Below are 19,062 nucleotides of genomic sequence, written 5' to 3' on the forward strand. Positions count from 1 at the left end.
TAAAAGGAACCATATCTCGTGGTATTTAATAACGTCACTCGGAGAAATTTAAACGTTGATAAAGCTGTTTTAGCTTCTCATTAAACACCCGAAAGATTGGTTTAGCCGGTACACGAATACGTTTCTGAAAAAATTGCAGGTTGTGCATTTTTCACGAGTCCGCGAGAATTTACAGCCGCTAAAACGGCGCGTATTTGCCGGCGGAATTATGCTGACCATAGTTTTCTTCTTGTTAACGTGGCGCAACTCGTCCATCCATCAAGTTGCACGAGTTACGAGACGGTCTCCGGGAAAATATGTATCCGTTTCGCAGCGGCTGAAGCCGTCTTTTCAACTCGCCGTCGCCGCGCTTCCCCTCTTACGTCGGCAATTTCAACGCCGAGACGAGCCCTGGACGAGCGCACAGGCAAAATTATCCGGCGAATTTCGCGGTACAAACTCGTTCGGAACGTAGTAACGAGACCTCGTAAATTTTTCTCTTGCTCGCCGGCGTGAAAGTTGGCCGCGAAATCGATCGGACGCGGAATATCGCCGCAGCATCTCCGCTCTCTACCAGACTTATCACCGTGAAACTTTAATTTAATTTCGCCTCCGAGTCCCCTCATTTCCCTCCCGTTTCCCTCCTATCTACTCATATTATTTCCCGAGTCGCCGGATTTCGAACTTTAATCCCGACGAGCCGACGTAACTTTTCGGCCGGAATCCACGTATCTCGTCGTAGGGTCGACTCGAGATGGGAGCGAAATAAATCGCCGATAAGCCTCGCGTCTGCGGAAGTTCAATTGCCACCTGGCGGGAGCTTTCCTTTCCTCTGAGATACGCTTGTTTCCCGCGTTTTAATTAGAACGTGCTTTCATACGTACTTCGAGTCTGATTAAAGTGGATTTTTAGGAATCGAGGATTTCTGCTTCGAAGATGCTCCAACGTATTGAAACGTTAGAATTGTTTAGATTTGTTTTAGAAAATCGTCGTTCGAGATACATAGAGCGACAAGAAAGTAACATAATCCGGTGCTGCGTATCGTAGAATATTCCTGCCACTTCTAAATTATTTTTTTTCAAGATTAAATTATTAGAGTGGTACCAAAATTCTATTTCATTCACGAACATGTGTTTTACAACGACGCATCTTTATACGAACATGAAACCTAATCTGTCAAATGCTTATGGTCTTTATCTTAATAGAACAAAATGGATCAATCGTAATTCAATAAAACAATATAAAACAAAAAATGTATTTCCTTGTAGAACGAAGGAAACTTTTGGAACAACCTAATATTTTTACATCGTCCTACACCACGTTATGGTATCAATGTCTTTGCGCTTTAATCTTCTCTCGCTGTAAATGTACAATGGCAAAAGAAAAAGCTCGATACTCACGATTACGATCGTCCGTCTGGTTCCTCTTATGCTGCGTCTTATGGCTGTGTCCTATGGGAACAGGTATCTGCTTCATGTCCACTAGATCACGATGTTCCGAGTCGATCAACGGATTCTCGAGCTGCGACTCGATCACCTCGAAGCTGGTCGAGTTGTCCGGATGCGAGATGACCTTCACTGTAAACGAGCAAACGTAACGGAGCATGGAGGAAAGCGTCCGCGCGTCTGATCTTTGATTCTAACCGCGTTTCCATCGGGTACGACTACCGCCGCGGAAATCTTATTCATCGCACGAAATCGAGCGACCTAGCTCCAAGCGGACTCTCTTCGACCGGTGAATATCGGCACGTGAAACTCGGAGAAAATGCTTCTCAAACGTTTTCAGGAATTTTCTGCGCGGCGCGAGATTAAAGGAGACCGACTTCTCTAGTCGACAGCCTTTCGATTTCGTCGCTACGAGACGGCCAAAGTAACTGGGGGAATAATAAAAAGTCGGTTACAATCTTCGCGAGATCGTCGCGTTAGTCCGTGCACAGAAGCGTATTTTAACGCGGAAATGACAAAGTAGGTAGGTTTTGCTCGAAGAAGCTTGCTGCGATTGATCGCCTCGTCCGGAAATTCGAAATGGTCGTAACAGTTTTTAAGATCAGTAAGCTGGCGATGGGAAAGCAAATTCGACGCAGCGGTAGGTCCGTTCAGCTGAAAATGCTTGGAGAATAATCGGACCGACACGTTTACGGGCCGATTCGATCTCGTTAATCGCTACGCTCCAGAAGCTCTTCGAATCATCGCGAATAACTGTGCCGTTGATAAAAATAACAAGTCGCTCAAAGGGACCGAGAGTAATTCGAGCGATTCACAGCTCGTCGATGAGGAAATGCATATTCGATGAGAAAAGCGAATGGAATGAGAGTTTGGAACGCAGAGAGGCGACTTGGTACTTTTCGCGTCCGATAGCGAGAATGACGGCGCTCGATTAGTCGAAGAGCCGCGATCGATGGTGTCTGGCGCACCTTGACACCGGTGTACGAACCTTGGTCGACGAACCCTTCGAAGGCCTCGCGGAGATCGAAGAGCCGGTCGACTGGTAGCGCGCCGATCCTGAACTCGTCATCGAGGTCGTCGTCGGCGCGATCGAAGATTGCCCGGTGCTCGTAGGTGGGTCTCGGTGCGAATTTCTTCGGCTGCACAAGGTCAGGCCTCTCGATACGTTTTGTCTCGTCCACGGTAGGCGTTGGACGAGCCGGTGACGGATAACTCGACCACGACGACGACGACGATGACAACGACGACGACGACGAAGACGAAGACGACGTCGCGGCGGACGGTGGTGCGGGTGGTGCAGGGTGGTGCTGGTGGTGCTGGTGGTGCTGGTGATGGTGATGATGGTGCAGGTGCGCGTCATGCTCGCTTTGGGAGTGCCTTGGCTGCAGGTGCACTGTGCTGGAGGCACGATCATGCTTGGACAACGTGGAAGAAGAAGAAGAAGAAGAAGAAAAAGAGGAAGAAGAAGAAGAAGATGAAGAAAAAGAAGAAGAAGAAGAGGAAGAAGAAGAAGAAGACGAAGAAGAGCCGCGATCATAGAAGCTCTCAGGTCCCTCCATTTCACGATCATCCGTATCTTTCTGCCTGTACAGAGGCCGATGCTCGTCGTCGGTACCAGCACGAGCCTCCTGCCGGTTCTCGTGATCGGCACGAGGATCGTACGTCTCGACCACGAGGACACCGGGCCTGCCAGGCAATTCCGGTGCTTCCTGATGACGGCCGTGCTGATGACGGTGGCCGTGCTGACGCCTCTGTCCCGGCTCCTGGACGTCGTACGTGCTCTCGTGGTCGTAGTACGAGGTGCGCGCGGCTCCGGGGAACAGAAAATAGGGGTACATACTGGTCGGCGGTAACCAGATCTCCTGGTAGCTCTCCTGCTGCGGGTCGAACGGATACAGGGCCGAGTCCGTGCCCGACAGGTCTACGGAGGTGGAGGAGGGCAGGAACTCTGTAACACAGAAGCAGAGACGCGGACGAGAACGGGGTGAGTGGGGTGCGTGATCGCATCGGTACACGTGCACGGACGGGTTTCGCGTGCTACGTGCTACTCTTGTGGTCGTGGTGACACGGTGATATCGTGATGGGGTGATTGTGACGGTAGTGATGGTCAGAGTAGTGGATAAAACAGTTTTCGAAACGCGTCTGAAACCGGCGTTTCGGGGTTTGACTACCTGTGGTCCAAGAAACTAACTGCTTGTACAGGGTGTTGCAAAAGCGTTGTAGCAAAAGAATTTTATTGACCAAAAGATCGTAAGCTGTACTTTAAACGTTTTCAAAACACCCTATTCTATCGTTAGCTTCTTCGTCGATTCTTACATTGTCCGAAATTCACGCTTATTAAAACGAGACAAGCAATTGTCCTCTACGAAGCACGATAAATCGGCAACCCGCAAATTACTCCAGCGATAGGTTTCCTGTCGAGAGCCATTACCGTTCCCGAGTCGATTTTACGTAAAGCCGTTGAACCTCGTGACGCGCAGAAAGAAGAATCACGCTCTCTCTTAGCCGTTCGTCATTGGTCGGAGTTGGCAAGGAACGGCAAAAGAAACCTCGAGGTCGACCGTCGATTCCGATTACGACTTGGTTCGTTTAACCCTCTACTCCTGGCTTCTTCTTGATCTTTATCTCGAATCTTTGCCACGCCGCGCCGTGCTGGCCCACGCGGGGCGAAAGGAAAATATTGGCACCGCCTGAAGAGTTTGTCTCTTGGCGCAGTTCGTAGCTTGCAGCTGCTTGCAACTGCTTGGAACTGTTCATCCGTATGCGGTGCTGCGAGCTGGTAAGTTTTAAAGGGCAGCACCGGTTCTTTTTGTCGGATGAAAGGTCTTCTTTACCCTTCGGGGTCGCAGTAGTAGGATTAAAAGGGGGTTGGTTAGGTCGAAAGGCCAAGTGCTATAGTTGGAACATGACTTTTCGCGATAAATATTATCGACGTTTCTGCTGTTCGTAAATATTACGCGACGTCACGAAGGAAAAAGACAAAATGGTATCGGCGAATTTTTATCTTTGGATTATTCGCTGGAGTAATTTGTAGGTTATTCAGAATATTTTAGTTGCTTCTTGTTTTTTTAAATCAACGGGAAACCTAGAGGAAATTCGATCGATTCGTTTGAGAGTATTTAGATCGAAAAGAGAGGAGTTAGAGAGGATCGAGTAGCGAGCGACGTAACAGAGAGTAGAGAGTCATGGTGGGCGATTAATCGACGGGCATGCGAATTTCAGACAGAAGTAGAAAAATACGAGCATGCAGGTTGAAAACGTGCACGATGTCTAAAAAAAGTTGCTCGTGCAAAAGTACAGCATGCGGTGCATATAATCTCCTTTGCGTTCGCGCCCGAAGGCTTTCAGATTCTTATCCGCTTTCATCGAATCGCTTTTTTTTTCGTTCGCGAAACAAAACGCGAATCTTTTTCAGCTATCTATCGATTCGTAATTAGAAAGCTATTTCATCGAACGGAGAAAAGGACAACTTCGAGAAACTGGAATGTTACGTAAGAAAAGATATCGATCGAATTAGTTGCGCTCGATTTGCTTGATTCGTATCGATAACTCGACGTCTGGAAGGAGACGCGGCGAAAAATCGGCGATAAAACTAACAATGCGGCGTAATAAAAAAGAAACGGAAAGAAAGGAAGCAAAAAGATATGGTAATTTTTCTCGGCGTCGTTGGCCTCGCGTGTTTCTCCCGGTACAAACCCGATTCGAAAATTCCCACAGAGAGAAAAGCATTCGTTCTGACCCAGTTCGATTAGACGATCGAGGACGCGAACCTGAAGAGAAGCGAAACGCGTCGAGATTGCGGAGGTTCGCGTATAACCGAGGAAATCGTGCGGATTGATCTCGAAATGCGGATCCTTCGGGCGGAATGCGTACTTAGGGGGTGTGCTGGTGCTCTCGTGCACACGTTCCTTCTCGTTCGAGGATCTCGAGGCTGGATCCAGGTCTTTTTATTCTCTCCCATCCGTAGCTTCGCAGATACTCGGCTGGCGATTTTTCGAGACCGCAAGACGAGACGCGACGCGTCCAGGATCATCGTTCCCGTTCCTCTTGCTGTTCGGCTGGACGATCGATTCGTTATCGGTCTTTTCATAAACGCGATTAAGATTCTTTACGTCGATTAGAATAATCTAGGAAGAAAAATGGCGACGAAGTGAAATCTAGAAATGAGATGGTCTAACGATTGAGGCGATTCCTCGACGACACGTGTCTCTTGATACCGTTTGAACTGCGTTCGATCGGAAATCCAAACTTGTTGCATCACCGACCGTAGGAGAAGTTTCGATCGCGTTTACAAGAACGTTCGTCATAGCAACTCGCGAACTACAGACGATTTGTTCGATTTACCGAGATGCTCGATCGTATAAATAAAACCTGGAAAATAAAGCGGAACAGCACGCTAACCTTCCGTTTGCTCTGCTTTCCTTTTTAAGAAAGAAAGTGGTACCGAGATGCTCGCGGAAGCTTCGATTTCTGTTTATCAATCGCTCGACGCGAATTCTCAGAACGCGAATCCAGGCAAATTCGTGGAAATCGCGTCCGTGATTTGTCGTAAAGAGTAGCACCGGTTTATTCGACGGCAGGCTGCGTGGCGACTCGCAGCTCGACTCCTCGAGGCTGAAACGTAGAAAATTGATTGCGCACCGATCACGGTCGTTCATCTAATTGTCAGCAAAGGAAAATCAGTTCTCGCTCGGCCAAACGCACACTTATAAAGGAAAGAAAACAAACGCTTGCAGGTCGCACATGCGCCTCGTGTGACTGGTGTACTTACGCACTAAAATGTAATCCTTTGCTTATTCGCGATGTTTCAAGAATCGCGAATTGTTACGCTGTCCATCGTGGACGAACGAGAGTTTTGCAGTTTTACAAGTTACGAGAGTTCCTTTTCATCGGAAACTTTAGCAAATTGCCCGAATTCGAATAGCGAATTACCATCGAATCCTGAATAGAAAGATGAAGTGCGAATTGGATCGAAAGGGCCGACGCCGCGTCTTATCGCAACGACGATCTTCGATCTGTCGACGTTGATCGTAATCGAGGATAAAAGGAGACATATTTTCACGGGCGAAACGATGAAAGGAGAGGCTAAAAATAACCAGTCGAGTGTCATTAGACTCGAAGGTATGGAAGAAGAGATGTTGCTGGAAGGGAACGGGATTTCAGTGAAATTAAGGTCGAGCCTGCCACGCGATGAAATCCTTATCTACATCTCGATACCGGTGGCCTTTGGTTAATTAAGGAGAAAGGAGCTTATCCGAAGGAGGCTATAACGTCGTCCCACGAGCCTTAAACACCGTGGTATCGCTGAGAGTAATTGCTCCGTCGAGCCTTTCCTCGTACCTTTTCCTTCGACGTCGACGCAACGGGGAAAAATAACGAGGCCGGAAGGCATCTTCGAGACTATCTCTCGGTTTTTGGGGTTTGTTTACGACGAAACTTCTCACCGTAGTCGCATTTTAGTTGCTTCCTTGTGGTTGTTTTGGCGAAAATGAACTTACGACCTGGTTGCAAGTAGGCCACGGAAGCTGCACTTGTACGGATGTCGATAATTCCTAGCTAATTGCGTATAATATAATTTTGTACTTTTATTCGATTTTCAGTACGTTGGCATTCGTTAGAGCGGAAAAATTCATCGCGTTTCAATCCAAGATCGACAGCGTTGATTTCGTTATCCGCAGCGTACACACACATCGATCGAAGAAAAGGTAACAGACTAGAACAGAGTACTTCGGTAACAAGATACAGACAAACAGGTAAACAAGGGAGACGGGCAGTCGAACCTCGCAACGAAACGGACGGTAAAGTAAAAGTGAATTTGTAGAGTGTCATGTACATAAAAGGAAAAAGAAAAAGGAACAATACACACGTTTACTTCACAACACCAACAATCGTCTTCCACAAGGGTGCGCTAAAGTAATAGTTACGATTAACCAACTTTACCACGTATACTCGTTCATTCAAAATTACCAAAATATAATTGACACGGGTTCAGTCGACACAACGAAACAGAGAATAATAATCGAGAGAAGCAAGTAATAAATCTCGTGTGTACGCATTGTTACAGATGCCTGCGTATAATGTATCACGTTCACACGTACACATAGAGATATACATACGAATGTAGAGAAAAATTAGTTGCGTTTAAAAACAGGCTCGATTTCATACTCACCAACGCACGGATTGTGATTCACCATCGAGAAGATCCTGTCGCAGCGCCTTTTTATGTGGTTATTTGGACAGATGCAACCGAACATCGGCGACAGCCGCAGCTGGGTCCAAGAATCGTGACAGGCGGTGCTGAAACACAGAAAAATAGACGTACAATACTATCGTATTAACCGCAAAGCCACTGTTACGAAGAAAATCTTAGAGGTTCCTAGTAATCCCTTGACGGGAGGTGGGATCTCCGAGAAAATCGTGGAAATACGCTACAGTGGCCGAACTTTACAGGGCAAAAGTAAAGAAAGGGCAGAGCAAGGGTAAAGTCTGCTAACTGTTCTCAAGTAAACGCGTTCGAGTTCGAAAGTCAATTGCCGAGAGCTGGCGTAAAGTTTCCCTCGTACGTTCCTCTCTGATGGCCGAAAAAAAAAGAGGAGGAGGTCGGACTTGTTTTAGCGCTCGATCGCTTTTCAAACAGGTCACACGAGCTGGTCTGTGTAACCGCGATCGTCTAACGCCACTTCTGGCCTCGGCCAACTGTGATTTGTAACTGCAACGCGCGACAACTCGACCGGGCCGAAGCAACGAAACTTCCCAGCCGATGCTCGACCGGCGATCGAACGAATTTGCGAATTTTGCTACGCGTCAGGTACCAAGTATTTCAAAATACCGTACGAAACAATAATACTTTAGGCAAAGTTGGAAAGCTGCGTGACTGGATCGAACGTCACGTTAATACCGTTTACGCGAACTGCATAACAAATTAATCAAGCATTAGTTGGTAAGCGAGGCAGTTTTATAATTATGGAAACGGTCGGTAGTTTTGGACAAAATGGGTGAAAATGTCCGGCTGAAAGTTTAATCGCCGGATAATTTCCTTTCGCTCGCTAACAACAATTGCCAATAACGAAATGTTTACCGATAGAAATCAAATCGAATATCATTAATTGCACCCTTAAAACCCGTATCGAAAGGCCAGCGTCAATGGGACATTGCGTTCGCTCTTTTGGCCAGCGAATTTAATTAAAACATCGTTATCGTTTGCCATTTTAAAAACCGGCTAATAAAACTTTAAAAACCGATAATCTCCACGGCAAATGTCTTTCTCGTAACGTGGTTAACTTGCTTAATTGAAACTCGAAAACTCTCGGAGATTCTGCTACGAAACAAAACAGAAACTAAGAGTTATCGTCACACGTTGGTTCATTCAAAGTGGCAGCGAAGCGCGTAGTAATAGATTAATCGATTCGTCTGAAAATTAGAGAAGCGGAATTCGTGTACGTTTCTGTTTGCTAAGCTCGATGAAATTCCGCTGCAAATGCGATTAGATCACTGCTATGCTTGGAAGCAATTATACATAGATAGATATAATTATTGCCAGTATCGCGTCAATGCCACGCAATTATAACGCACGACGTACGATAAAAGTAGACGAACAGACGAATTCGTATGGACTTTTTAGGGGCTCTCGGCTTCCGTTCCTCCTAATAATCTCAATTTTCAATCATGGTAACAATCACGGAATTTAAGATAGGAATAGAATAAAATAAAAAATGGATAAGTCACCAGCACGTCAAGTACTTTCAAGCTGTTTTCCAAATTTAATATCGATATACGCGAAGATAACGAGAAAAATGAAACGAGATCAAACGCGATAGTTTAATGGAAGTGTTATATCGAGAACTTAAACTAAATATAATACGTGCCATCGATGACGTTAAATAATCGGATTTCGAGATAAATTACATTCGCGGTTTCGCGAAGTGACGAGTTACAATGGAATCTTGTCAAGATGGTACTCGCGCTGGACAGATTTATGTCATGTACAACGTGATCGGAATTATATAAAGCGCAACGATATAATTTATATAAAAACTCATCTTCGAATACAAGACAGAAAGGTAACTCGAGTGTTTCGTCGATTTATGTCAATCTTCTTATTTCGATATTACGCGATGTTACAGAACTATGTGGTCGAAATGAAGGAGGATAAAATTAAAAATGTTTAACAAATACCTGGTTTAAAAGTATTCGTCATTTGTCTCACAGGGTATCTAATGGTCCAGCTGCTTGACAAGAAAGAGGAAAGGTCGAAGGAGACTGAAGAGCGAAGAATTCGAGAAGAGCGAAGCTGCTCTCTAGAATTATTTGGGTTAATGGCACACACGGTACCATGGCTCTTGGGCTCTAGACGAATTAGAGAGGAAACGAAGCAAAAGGAAATACGAAACCGAAGGTGAAATAAAAGTGGCACGGCGGGTAACTTGGAGGATGGGCTCTCGTGTTGAAGAAAGGAACAATTCGAACATGATGAACCAAGCTTTTTCTACGACCCTGTTCTTTCCATTTCGCAAAAACGAAATATATTTATTTTATCGTGAAACTTCTTGCTCCATCATTTCGCCATTTCTAAAGCATTCGACTATTTCACCGACAACGCATCCCAAAGTCGAAGTTACAGGGAAGCCTTTAAACCTGAAACTCAGCCTCATCGAGACGCAAACTTGTTTCGAGCTTCGTATGGATTCCTAGCGACTATACAACAAGCGTTCTACATCGATATACCATCGAACAAACTTCTCAAACATTCTTTTCATTTATCCAAAGGTTTCTCAAAGTTTCCTGTAAAATCTCCATCCGCTTCGTTTAGCGGGAAATTCGTCACCAATGGTTTAAGCGATGCTCCCCAGCCGGTGGACAATGAAATTATGGTTTCGCCTGTCGACGACGACGATTTTCGTCGGCGGTGTGCCTCTGACAGATATCCAGAATGCAGTCTGTTCGAGAAACAAGAGTCGTCGTGCGGTCTGGTCCAGCATCGGACGCAGTCTCAAGCCGTCTCTGGTGAGTTCCAGCATACCAGCTTTAAAGCTTCGTATCCGGCGAATTTATAGCGAGCACTGACTCGGCCGACCGTTGGGTTATACGTTTGTTGCATGGACTCTGCCCGGGTTTCTCCGAAAAATTCGATCCGTCTGCCTCGACTTTCGCAAGCTACAGGGGTGTAAAAGAAGTACGTGTCGTGACTTTGCTGGTTTATCTTTCGTTTCTCGTTGCTGTAGTTTTCCAACGTCATGAACCCAAGAACTCTTCCTCCAACTCTTTGCCATTTCCAACCTTTTCGAATTGATTCTGGCAGATAAATCTCGCGCCAGTTACACTTTCAAGAGATACGAAGGAACATAGGTAACTCGGCTAACTCATCATCTTCACTCGGCGACTTGCCGCCAGAAATCGATGTAACCTATTCTCAAGCCTAGCTAAAGAACGCATGAATAATTCAAGGAAGCGCGAGAAGACGGAACGTTCCGGACTTAATCAATGCCAGATAAGAAGGTGGGTCTGTTTAATTCACACCGGTGTCGAGGGCTTCAGATGGTTATTAGCGGTGTCAAAGGGTGTTTCCGCGGAGAAAGTGACGAGTTTCTTCTCGCGTATGTTAATCAATGTTAGGGAAAGTTATTCCCGATGCGGCGAATTTAATCTAGACCGGCGTGGCTGTTTGCGCGCACGTCAAAGACACGCGAGACTGGGCTAACGTTCAGCTTGCATCCACGTTTGCCCTGGATTTCCTTCGGCGAGAAACGAACTTGAGAAACGCGCTTTTTACCAATTTGCCAGCATAATCCAGTAGAGCGCGATTTACAATGAAGCGAGCGTCTTTCTCGTCCGACTTTGAGACAGCCACAGCGATTCTTTGGTTTGATTTTAAATATTTACGTGGCAATATCTCGAGATTTTCTTCCAGCGAAACGGAAAAAGGGAATAATACCGAATTTAAAATTTCGAAAGCGTAGGTGTTAAAAAATTGAAGACATTCAGTTTCCATGTATAGATTTCGTCCGAATTTTCGCAGGCAAAAGAAGAGAAGCTTTTATTATCTCGAAATACGTTTCCCTACGTGTTCTGTTCGACCAATTCATTTTTTCCCATTTTTTCGAATGTCTCGCGTTCGATTCGATTGCACGCCGTGCTCCGCAGTCGAGTTACAAAGCTCAAAGTTATCCAGCGTTGTTCGGGAGGCAAAGGCAGCAGCAGTAGCAGCAACAGCAGCAACGGACCGATCGTGAAAAGAAAAGGTTATGGGGAGCTCGTGGACGGACATTGGCGGAGATTGAAAATCACACGCCGGCAATGAAATATACGCTCCGCTCTGTCGATTTTCAACTTTACTGTCGGATTTCACCTATCCACCTTCTCCGTTTTTCGCCATAAGTTTTATTTTTACGCTGACCTCGACCGGATGATGGTCGCGTGGAGAAATCCGCCCTTAAATTCGAATGCTTTTGGTCGCTTATCAATCCGATGGAAAATTAAAATTGTCGTCGGTCGAGAACGAAAGAGGAACGAGCCTAATAAATTCATAACTAAATTCAATAATCCACGATGAAACGGAAGCGTAAATGCTACATCTGCTAGAAATTATGCAGCTACTCCTATTTTCCGACAAAGCTGAGTTTTGGTATGATGCGGACTAAAAAATTAACCGGTCTTAATGAAACCACGCGTGGAAACCGCGAGAAAACAGTAGGAAGAATGCAAAATTCATCTTGTCAAGAAGATAAAGAAAAAAAACAGAGAGAGAGAGAGAAACCACGGGTATAATCCGTAAATCTCGTTTTTATCGCGCGGGTGGTGCCATGGACAAGGAGAGGGACGTTGGAAAGCGCGAAAGAACAAAGAGAAAAGCGAGGCCATGGGTCGTGGCAGAGCGGGATGTACGGCGTGGAGGAAATCGCACGGGAGCATGAATGCTGGACGACTGCACGACTGCGAAGGAAGAAAACTGGCTAGAAAGAGAGAGTGTAAAACAACGAGAACAGCGTACTTCCCCGTACATACGGTTGGGCGATAATTTACTGACGTGTAGGTACGTCTGAAGGATCCGGTACGTGCCGGTCGAGTGGTCTTACACAGTCGGGGTGCTAAGTACGCCTACGCGTGTGCTGACGCACCCTCGCGTCACCCCTTGCATACCACAGCGTGCACGTGCCTCATTCACCGCTGCGAAAACGCGACAACTTTTTAACGATCGATCGATCAATCCTTCGAGAATTTTCCGCTACGTCTTCTCCGACCAACAATTTCATTATTTTTCTGATTATAACATGTCGAAGAGAGTTTTGAAACGCTTTCTTTCCAGAGTTTCTATCTTTGAATCGCAAGCATCTTTGAAGAACTACAGAAATACTGCATCGTTATTAGGAAGATCTCATTTCTCGCAAGCCGGTGCGCCTTTGTACTCGCAGTTCTTTTCTGTCATTCGTAATGTAAGTATAAAACTTTCCGTGAGTTTTTTCCCCGTACGCCTATTACTGGAATTCGAAGCAACTTGGAAAGGGCAAAGGAGGATGACTGTCACTCTGTGACACTGGCTTTTTCACCCTCGCGATCGTATCCTAACTCTATCTGAAGAAAGAGGCGCGTGAACATGGACAAAAGTTATGCATAGTTGGCGTCGGGACGCTTCTGAATAATGTATGCGCCTATAGCGTGGCCGAGGAATGATTAACGACGCTGATCCGCTTATAACTTCCGAAAAGTTCCCGTCGCTTTTTCGGCGCTTTTTCGGCGCTTTTTCCACGGCCACCTTCGTTCGTGTGTCCGAGCTACTTGCTCGCGACGTCAGACGACGACGCTTTATTTATCAGCCTTTTATTAATTATATCTCGAATCTACCGAGCGTGGTTATTCGCGAGTACGTTTTCTCAGAGTATCAACAATTTCCGTGATATTTATATATCGTGCGTGAATCGCGGGTAGTAAAAGTCGACTCTCTGAAATTGTAACGCGTTAATTTTCTCGGGGAAGGTCCAAGTAAGTAAAAGGAGAGCTAGGAGGAACGCTTAAACACCGCTCGGCTAAATACCTGAGTGTGATAATTTTATCAGAGATTAGTAGACCGGTTACTGGTTTCAATTTAGCGTGTGGCACACGCAGGCGCGCGGAATAAGAATTACGCGCGATGCACGACGTTGAGACGTTACTTTCTAAAATAAATCAATTAGCGCGTTAATAAAATTGATTAGCGCCGCGGTTAACCGTCGCGTCAGCTGCCTCTTAAATCTTTGCATCGCAGCAGACGGCTTCATGCAGCGTATTCGTCGCTACTTCTTTAAGGTAACAGGAGATCCGTTGCAGAGAGCGAACGCATTCGGAGATCGATCGTACGTAAATTTTACCGAAGGCCGTTCATACGTTGTACCGCGAAATTTGATTTATTCCCATTGGTTGGAGTGCCTGTGCTATCTAGCGTGTACCCAGGCCACAATTTGTCATCGTACCGACACGCGGAAAGGGAATACGGCCTCCTTCCTATTTCATGCGTATACGCATGCGGCCTATGCAAGATTCATAGGCGCACCGTGAGTGCACTCCCGTCATCTCGTAGACGCGTCGCTGCGGGACGACGACATCGCGATATCGTATAATCTACGCAAACTCCACGTCATCGATGCTGACAGCGCCGATAAATAACTAACGCGGTAACCAACTTACGAGCTTGAACACAGTTTCGATCGAAGAATCGCTCGTATCTAGAAGCTACCTCGTTGATAGATTACACGTAGGGATAAACGCGCCATCCTTCTGTATGCTCTGCTGTATGTTAACTCGTTGTCAAATCGATTCTAATAATAAAAGGATATATTTCATGCATAGAATAAGCGACGACGGAGTTCGACGATTCGACGCAATATATCGAAGGTAGAAGCCAGAGGAAACGGAATTTTCGCGGAAACCGGCTGGATATCCGGCTGCGGATAAGTGCGCACCGAAATCGACCGGCTTGCATAAGGTGTCTGAGATGCATGTGTGCATTCGAGGGCGTCTATAAATATATGATGCGCGGCTCGTTCAGCCCGTGGGGTGCTAAAGTGGGAATGGGCGAGTCGCCTTATGAATTTTAATGATGCGTATCGTCACGTGATAGGGAGAAGGGCTGCTCCTAGCCTGCCAACCTTGCGGACGCTTCCGCGTAACCGGCTTGGTCGAACGGTTCTTGAGGAACTTTCCAGGAATTATTCTGTTCTTGGAACTACGACCGATGGATGTACTGCGAGGATACAAAACTCGAACAGTGAATAAGCGGCTCGCCGTTGGATTTTATTATAAAAAATGGGAAAACGTCGCTATCGATGAAGATAAAATTACACGTTTTCAAACAAAACACGATAATTGCAGGTGTCATTTGTTTTACCGGTGATAAAGAACGGCGAACGACAGCGAAACGCGTCATTTTTCATAAATATCGTCATTTTTCCTCTGACAATCTGAAAATTATGCACGGCAAATTGTTCGATTCGTTACAGCGGGGGCATCGTTCGCGCATACAAAAAGCGTGGCCGCGCGGAATTATTGAAATTCTTGCGCAGGCACACTTTGCCTCGCGATCGTTCCTTCCTCGCCGTTAATACGGCTTTAACGAGTGGAAGCTGCTTTGAAATTCAACGATTTGCTCGCGAATTAGATGCGAGACGAGCATCGCGTCCTGCCGATTTCACGTCGTTAACATGCGAATTAATTGAGAGATTTCATTTCTTCCTCAACTGTAATCGCGTTACCACGATTACAACGACCAACGAAATTATATTTCCGTTTGGTGATGCGTGAAGGCGGAAACGTGCCCGCTAGAACAAGTTATTTTATACGCGATCTTTATCGACGCTGTTAACAAAAATTATCGTCAAATTTCGTGCAACTAGTGCTCGTGCCAAGAAACATGAAATTAGGCAACTGTATACTGTACGAATAACTATCACCTTTCCGCATCCCGATCCGGAGAGCACTGTTTGCGTAATTTTCTAGACGAAAATCCGCGAGCAAGACAGCAAAAAGCGTTATCGAAGTGGCGGTTCAACTAGAGCAGAATGTTCAAGCGTAAGTTACGAGAAATTGAATTCATCTTCAACTTGCAACTTCACTCTCAGCTCTGACAACAGGTTTTCCTGGAGTCTCAAGAGCAAAAGGGAGTAGGAAGAAAGGAAAGGGCCGCAAAGGGGAGGAAACGAAGGGACGAGAGTCGTGGTTCAGCTCCTGGAATATCTTGCGAGTCTCTCGAGCAAGAACATCGTCGGAAAAGATACCGCTGTATGAGATCTTTTCTCGCTAGCATGCTGAATAATTACTCGACATCGCGTCCAAGGAAAACATATTTACATTTCTAGCCGATGTCGTCGACTGTGCTTTGCCCGTTTTCTTACCCTAGCCAGATGCTACCACTCCATTTCTTTCTCGTTTTCTTCTTCTTGACGTCGTTACGACCCTCCGTCTAAATTCCGCAAGAATTTCGAACCGATGTTTCATCTCTTCTAAAGCTCCTTCTGCTTTTACGTTCGGCTGCCCAATGAACGATCGTGGCAACGACTACGCTCCTGTCACCGCAGAATATAAAATTTATTCGCCATTCGCAATCAGGCGATCGGTCGACGAGATTATCTCTCTACCATAGTGAGAATCCTAAATTGATTTGTCGATTGTCCACGGTTCCTTAGCCTTATCAACCGGCACATTCACGCATCGTGTTACTTCTCTGGACGTCTCTCTTTATTTTACCCTTCGTCCTTCTCCCCTAGATTTGCCCGCGTAAACACCATTGCCCGTATACGTGAGTTAGGCGAAGCTTTACGCAATAATATCAACTTGTCTTCCACCTCAAGCAGCAATCTCAGAAAGAGATCTGTGTTAACCGGTCTGTGTACCCTTAGCTAACCCGAGCGGTGCGCTAGTATTATAGCTTTAGTATAGCGTACTTATACACATGTTTGTCTTACTGTTCCACAGCGACTGTATCACCCTGACACTTGTGTTCAACTTATTGTATATCACCTTCTTGTAAAAGGGACCTTTGCTGGTTAATTAATAAATAAATTAGATTAAATAGAATTGGATCGATTTATCCATTTAGTCGTTCGATAGAGAATACATCGTTTTAAATGTCGGCGGAAATAAGTCGCGGCACCGATAGCACAACATTAGGCAACTCGTCGAGCCACGAGCGAAAGGTAACAAAATTGCAGGGCGGAAGAGACGGCGCCAATGTAAACCGGCGGCTACCGAATTCAAAACAAAATTTCAATATTTCACCAAATATCCGGCTGGTTGGTCGGACCACACCGGCTCGTCCGAATTTTTTCCACATTTTTTCCGCGGAAGTAATGCGATCACGTAGTCGTCGCGTTTGCACGTGCGCCGACTGCGAATCCCCTGCCATCACGCTTATCGATAAATTCAGATTATAAATGTTAATTCCAACACGCGTTTTCCATGTGGCGACTAATAAACGGCCAGGCAAATCGATTACGCTGCTTCAACCATCCCCTTCGATCTTGGCTAGAAAACAGGAGACGAGGTGGTACTATTTGTCGCGTCGATCATGCGGCCCTTAAATTCGAGCGGAAATTCCTGGAGGCGCGCAATAAGCGCACGCGAGACGCGACCATGATTTACGGGCTTCTTTTCGCCAGCAATAATCAACGCTGTAAATCACCGTCGCCGCGACTATTAGACCCGGAGACCCGCGTACTTTCTAATTTTTCCATCGAACCGCGGTCTGCATTTTACGTTTATTAAATACCTCGCTGTATTTTCAACCGCGCTGGTTAGATAATCGGTTTTCCTAGGATTATCGTTACTCGATCTTGGCGTCGGGTTAATTCCCCACGTATGTGTAAGAGTTGCATAATAACCGGCGCTCATTTTCCTAGAAATTCAACTTTATGCGGCATTTTAATGTTTCTTCGGTACCGTACGAGAATAAACGATAATTGATTAAACAAATTAACAGAATCGTGATTAAAATTAAAAGTTTCTAGTGTTTTGCAGAATTGAAACGCTCGAATTTATATTTAAATCAGGATCGAAATAAAAATTCTCACTGTTTTATAAAATTAAACGTTCGCGCTAGAATAATAGAGAATGGTACGAAAGCGCAATTCTAAATTTCGCGAAATAGCATGAAATACTAATTTTTAAACACGTTTCTCCCGTGCAACTTTTCCCGGAGCTTGAATTTTTCAGTCGTATCACTTTCGTATCGCCTGTAACGTCGGCCAACTTTCGTCTCAACTTTGTAAACGAACAAAGTACGCGGCTTTAAAAAATCCACGACTCATCAAACAAACTACGTATAAGCACTCGTGTCAGCGAGTTGCAGGTGCACAGGCGCGTCATGTTCGCCGCAATCAACGGGGCGCGTCCGCAACGATAAGCATCGTTCTTCTTAGCGGTGGTACTCGTGCTAAAACCGCCGAAAATCCTATTATGGAGTCAGCTTGTAATTACGAGATCGTCGTCTCGTACGTGCTTCCACGTGCGTCGCAACGCGCCGGTCGTTCGAGTGGTGCACGCGTACACGCGCGTATGTATGTACGCGTGCATGCACGTTAATATATTCTGGACCGTGAGACGCAACCCTCTTTTCATCGGTTTCGTCCCGTTTCTTTTATTACCATCGCCTTTACGACACCGCCGTATCGCAACTTCCTTATGTCCTGATATAATTATCCAGCACGCAACAACGCGCTGTTAGTAGAATAATTTCGGTAGGATTTGGTCAGTGGTGCGTCAAATGCGCTTTCTTCTACTTTCAACCGTATCTTGCGGTAGTCACAGCAGAAATCTTTCCGATCTTTTATGAAAATTTGTCTTACAAGTGACGTAGTTCGTGGAAAGAATGGAAGAAAGTAACGCATGGGAAAACGTATCGATTTCTGCAGTTTCACTCGCGAAGTTTCGAAATCTCGTAACTGAAACACAATTCCCTACGTGACACAATTTTCAAAAGCACCGTCGACTACGTACAAACTTATAACAGCAGAATTTCATTGGATTTTAACGCTCGTTTTCTTACGATTAATCCGACAAGGATCGAGGTAATAAGGGAAAGGGTTGATGATCGCGGCGATTTTTATAGCTCGTTAAGGCGATCCCGTTTTTATTTCACGGCTGGCGACCATGCAAACCAGGCTTGTTGGATTTTTGCGTGAACACTCGACGCGACTATGTACCGTTTTATGCGTCCGTCGCCCGAGGCAGCCATGCACTTTTTCCCAGTTTTAAAACGACTCTCGTTGCATTTTTTATCGAATGCTCGGAAAGACAGGATGAAACACGGCGCGTCATTTATTTTCGGCACACCGTTAATTCATTTTCGTCACCGGCGTGGAACTGCATATCACCGATGAACGACGAATCCGGCGTGTATCATGCTAATAAGCGACTCAACATGGTCCCGTTAATCGAGATACGACAAAAAGCTGGGAAAAATGAAACTAACGATATACAGGAATATTCTTTTTCATGGAAATCTACGGGTAAACGAATCGATGGTCGAAAGAAAATTGGTTCGACGATGACAAAAAAGAATTCTCCATAGTAACGCGCGTTTTAGCGACAAACTTGCGACGGTCGGAATAGGTTCAATTAAAGCGTAGATCGGTGTTTGCTCGATACTCGAGCAAACACCGATTCTCGTCGTTAA

At 45.7% G+C, this 19,062-nt stretch overlaps 1 protein-coding gene across 3 annotated transcripts in view; it reads right to left on the minus strand.

Moving 5' to 3' along the window:
• Positions 1 to 19,062, minus strand: part of LOC100644085 — a 220,483-nt gene that overhangs the window by 42,970 nt on the left and 158,451 nt on the right. For 2 of the 3 annotated variants that reach the window (XM_048405651.1, XM_020864352.2), the window contains 3 exons: positions 7,594 to 7,721; positions 2,413 to 3,372; positions 1,380 to 1,556 (listed from right to left, as the gene is read on the minus strand). In XM_048405651.1, the coding sequence (XP_048261608.1) occupies positions 1,380 to 1,556; positions 2,413 to 3,372; positions 7,594 to 7,721 (1,265 nt within the window). Of the gene's footprint in view, positions 1 to 1,379; positions 1,557 to 2,412; positions 3,373 to 5,297; positions 5,532 to 7,593; positions 7,722 to 19,062 lie in introns of those variants that run through there. The other variant, XM_048405656.1, reaches the window with a different exon arrangement.

The sequence above is a fragment of the Bombus terrestris genome, chromosome 1, assembly GCF_910591885.1.
Source record: "Bombus terrestris chromosome 1, iyBomTerr1.2, whole genome shotgun sequence".
NCBI classification, from domain to species: domain Eukaryota; kingdom Metazoa; phylum Arthropoda; class Insecta; order Hymenoptera; family Apidae; genus Bombus; species Bombus terrestris.